This window comes from Solanum pennellii, chromosome 4 (assembly GCF_001406875.1).
Source record: "Solanum pennellii chromosome 4, SPENNV200".
In the NCBI taxonomy this organism is placed as follows: Eukaryota; Viridiplantae; Streptophyta; class Magnoliopsida; order Solanales; family Solanaceae; genus Solanum; species Solanum pennellii.
Window position 1 is genome coordinate 65,775,317 of NC_028640.1, and position 4,910 is coordinate 65,780,226.

The window sequence follows — 4,910 nt, forward strand, 5'->3', positions numbered from 1 at the left end:
TTATTTCCTCAATATTATAAAGGGGAAAAAAACTCAAGAAAATTAAAGAAAAATCAACTATCCCTATCTATAGCACCAAAGTAGCTAGATGACAAAGATTGGAGAGGGCTATAAATGACATTTTAGATAAAAGGTGAAAACAAATGGTAAGCTCCCACGTATGTCTTGTTTCATTGGTATACAACATGAAGACAAAAAGTGGAAAGAGTGTGTGGTATATATATATATATATGCATAATGTAATCAAAGTTATTAGGTAGGATTAGAAGGAGGCAGCCTTCAAAAATCATAAATTATAAAAAACTATAGTCTATTTGATATAATAATATGGGAAGGTCTCCTTTTTGTGATGAAATAGGCCTTAAGAAAGGTCCTTGGACTCCAGAAGAAGATCAAAAACTCATCAATCATATCAAGAAACATGGTCATGGTAGCTGGAGAGCCCTCCCTAAACTTGCAGGTAAATACAATTTTATTGCTCAGACTCTTCAAAAATATTGTCGTCTCACCTATATAAAATTCTTCAGTAATGCACTATTTTTGAAAAGTCGGACACATATCAGATGACAGTCATGAAAAGTCTGAGTAACATAGATTTTGAACATTAGTTCTAGGTTTAATTTGTTAACCACTTACACTTGTCATTCAATTGAATTTTATTTAGACATACTCAAACTACAGTTTGTTTCAATTGACCAATTGAAAACAGATGAGAACTCAAACACACACAAAAAAAAAATCTAAAGTTTGAACGATTTATCATGTGTTCAATTGGAGAAAACCATAGTTCAAAGCATTTAAATGAAATTTATTGAAGTTATCGATTGAATCAATATTAATTCAAATGTTTACTTTTCCTCATATGATTGAACATTATTTAATTGTTGGTACATGGTCCAGGTCTTAATAGATGTGGAAAGAGTTGCAGATTGAGGTGGACTAATTATCTTAGGCCAGATATCAAGAGAGGCAAGTTTTCTCAAGAAGAAGAACAAACCATCCTCAATCTTCATGCTATTCTTGGCAACAAGTAATTAACTATCATTTTCATCTATTTATTAAGTTTGGCTAGCTACCTAGCTAGGTTCTTGAAAATGTATTCACACAAAGACTACCTTTTTTTTCCTTATAAAAGGTGGTCGGCAATTGCAACACATCTACCTGGGCGAACTGACAATGAAATCAAGAATTTCTGGAACACGCATCTGAAAAAGAAGCTAATACAAATGGGGTATGATCCAATGACTCATAGACCACGAACCGATATATTTAACAGCTTGCCTCATCTTATAGCTCTTGCAAAATTGAAGGAATTAGTTGAACATCATCACTCATCATGGGAAGGATCACAACAAGCAGCTTCTAATATTGCAATGAGATCACTACAATCTGAAGTTGCTACTCTTCAATATCTGAATTTCCTTCTTTTACCACAAAACATACTACCAACTACTAATGTCAATATCCCAGAAATAGAAGGTTATAATAATCTTTTAAACTCTATTAATATTGCCAATAATTCCCTCAACAATATTAATATCCCACCACCTAATAATTCAACTAGTCTTCAAGATTCAATCCATTTCTCCCATTTACCTGAATTACAAGACATGATAAACACAACTACTACTACTTCTCCATGGCAACTTCCTCCTACCTCTTCTTCTTCTCCGGCGATTATTGCAACAAATGATCAATCAAATTCCTCCATTAATCATACTGGAGAAGGAGATAATACTAATTGTACTCCTCCTTTCTTTGGAGGAGCAAATCCTAATTCAGATTGGCCTGATATTCTTCTTGAAGACTCTTTCTTTCCATGATATTCCCTAGTTGTTAATTATAATTAATTACAAGAAGATATATATATGATACTGTTGACAGACATATCTATTCATGATATCGAATAAAAATGATCATCATTATCAGAGTATACCATGAGTACTAGTAAATATGGTATGTAAGGGCTTGGAGTTTCTTGTTTTACCACTTTTCATGTCTTCCTCTACTTTTTTTTTTCTACAATATATATTGAACATATATTGTGATTTAATTAATACTTATAAGAACGCGTTGACATATACAATATGTAGAGTTTTGTACACATTATATTTTATATTACTAATGCATAGAATCTTGGAGTTTGATATTATTTAACTTTTATCTTTAAATTAGTTAGTGAAATATAATTATGTTACTATATTTTTCACTGCCTTCACAAATATATTGGTTTGATGGCTAACAGCTACGTAGGGTAAAGGCATATATTTAGTGATTTAATTGTAGTAATAATAATAATCATGCAAAAAGCTGCTGAATAGTGACAAAAAGCACGTAAACTAGAATATTATTCATGCATATAACTATAACCAAATCGAAGCTGTCCAAATTAAAGTAAAGTTGCGTAGGATTTTAGCTTCTGTCTTTTGTTTTGTTTTATTTCTTTCTTGTCTACTTTTGTGAGATATATTCAATTCAGCAAAAAACTATATTTTAATCATATAACGTATATCCGGTGATAAATGAACGGATTGAACTGAATTTAGATAAATTCAAGATGAAATGAGTTATAAAATATTAGGATTATTGATTCGTCAAAAAATATTTGAAAATGAGCTACAAATATGGATTAAAATTCAATCCGCGTTATTTATACAAAGTTTTAATTACTTCTACTTTCATAATTTTTAGTACATAATAAAATGACGATTTTTCTTATTGTTGCTCTATATCAAATTAAAAAAATATAATTTTGAAATTATTTTACAAGATTTCTTTTGACTAGATATATCAACTAAAATTTTGATGAGATGGATCCGAATAGATTAAGCTGAAACTAAGCTAAAAAATGAATGGAGGAGAAAATCATAGGCAGGGGTAGGTTTTACGGTACAATTTATGATACACGTGAATCTATAAAATCTATATATATATATATATATATATAGATAGATAGATAGATAGATAGATAGATAGATAGAGAGAGAGAGAGAGAGAGAGTTGATTAAATAATATACGCTGAAATTCGTACTATATGATCGTGAACTTGATTAAAATTTGAATTGTTTACCTAAAAAATAGAAATCAATTCTCACTTAGTATATATTTTTTCCTTTATGGAATAAAACATATATGATTTAGAAATTCTTCATCCACATCGTCTTTCTTTTTAAGTTTCTTTTCTTCTTGCTAAAAACTTATTTCAGAGATTAGACTTATTTTGTTTATATATTTAAAGGATTATAACAAAAATCAGAAGGACGATATAGCCTAGCTTTGCAATTTGGATTCTTTTTGATATTTCAATCATTTGGTTGTAACAATGATAATATATATGATATAATCTTATAAAATTAAATTTGAGATGTAAAGAAATTATTTTCAATAGACTTTCGACGTTTCAATTTTTTCTAATTGATTGATATCAGGGCCGGATCTATTAAGGCCCGTGGGGGTGCCACGCCACCCACGAACTTCGACGGAAACTCTATTTATCTATAATAAGTATTTATATACAGCACATGTATAAATAATAAACGTGCCACCCACTGAATAAAAGTGACCTTTGGCACAGTGGTAGACCATCGACTTAATGAGTCTTAGTTCGCAGGATCTCGATTCCAGCAAGCAGCTTTCAGGACAGTCTTTTTTTTGTTTTAATTTTTCTTTAGACAAGGCACATTTTCTGTTGTTTTTTTTTTGTTTTTTTCTACTATTATTAAGTATTAGTCGATAAATATTTTTTAACTAATTTAATTTAGTTCTTTGACTTTTATTTATATAATTAAATATTTAGTAAAAAAAAATTCTCTTCACCGTTGTCCGTTGAAACCATGACTCTTCCTTTAAATTTTTTAACAACAAAAAATTGTCATTAATTAAAGTTTCAGCCTTGCGTCCTTCGCCCAATTCTGCTTTCTCATTTAACCATAGACGGATAATTTTATCTGAATTTAAAATTGATTTAATCAATGAGTCTACTAAGCATTAGAGACGAATCCAAAATTTGAAGATTTTGATGCATCAATACTATCTTAATTTAGGTAGTTAACTAAACTTTCACAGCAATTAACGAAAAATATAGTATTTAATTAGTAACTAATGACTCAAATATGATTTATAAGCTAAACTTGAAATAAAAATAATGAAATAAGACTAAACCGTATTCTGGGGAGTGATTCCTCTGGCTTGTATCAACTAAACAAGAACACCCCTAACTTCTTATGGGTGCTCTATTAATTATATCCTAAATTATGTCGGTTTTTCACGATAAATATACATATATACATGTGATTTCTTTTTTAAGTTAACGGATACACGTGCACCCTTATCAAATCACGTGAGTCCGCCTCTGATTAGCACCCAGTAACTCTAAATCCTAGATCTATCTTTGATTGATATATATATTGTTTTTCAGAAATATATTCCATATGTTGCAATTTATGTGAACACATGTTATAACATGTTTTAAATCTCAACAAAACTCTTTCTTTAATTCTTTGTTAAACTCCATACCATTTGAATGATGTTCACATATATTGAAGCTGACGGAATACTTAATAAATATATTTGTTGAAGCCTATAATATATAGTTACTCCCTCCGTCCTAATTGTCTTTTACCAATTCTTATTCCTGTTTGAGTGTGTTTGGTACGAAGGAAAATATTTTTTGGAAAATGTTTTCCAATTTTCTCATGTTTGGTTGGGAAAAAAGTTTTGAAAAATGTTTTCCAAATGAACTCATTTTCCTCAAAACTAAGGAAAATGACTTCCCTTCAAAAATTAAGGAAAACATTTTCCGAAACTCTCCTTCAATTTTAAATTAAATTTTTTTTGGGAAAAACAACAATTATAAAAAAAAATTCAAATAAAATTTTATTTTTTTTCTCGATCCCTGACCCCCACCCACC

At 29.6% G+C, this 4,910-nt stretch overlaps 1 protein-coding gene across 1 annotated transcript; it reads left to right on the forward strand.

Moving 5' to 3' along the window:
• The first annotated feature begins 288 nt into the window (after window positions 1-288).
• Window positions 289-2,019, forward strand: LOC107017354 (transcription factor MYB53-like). Its single transcript, XM_015217605.2, has 3 exons — window positions 289-460; window positions 901-1,030; window positions 1,136-2,019. Exons 1-3 carry the CDS (start codon window positions 328-330, stop codon window positions 1,821-1,823), a joined length of 951 nt encoding a protein of 316 aa, XP_015073091.1. The 5' UTR covers window positions 289-327; the 3' UTR covers window positions 1,824-2,019.
• Window positions 2,020-4,910: the final 2,891 nt, after the last annotated feature.

Bases quoted from the DNA above. Each gene is read 5' to 3' on its own strand.
- LOC107017354 (XM_015217605.2), top strand. From the start codon at position 328: ATGGGAAGGTCTCCTTTTTGTGATGAAATAGGCCTTAAGAAAGGTCCT. The intron at 461-900 runs GTAAATACAATT...TACATGGTCCAG, and splicing joins AGCCCTCCCTAAACTTGCAG to GTCTTAATAGATGTGGAAAG. The intron at 1,031-1,135 runs GTAATTAACTAT...TCCTTATAAAAG, and splicing joins CATGCTATTCTTGGCAACAA to GTGGTCGGCAATTGCAACAC.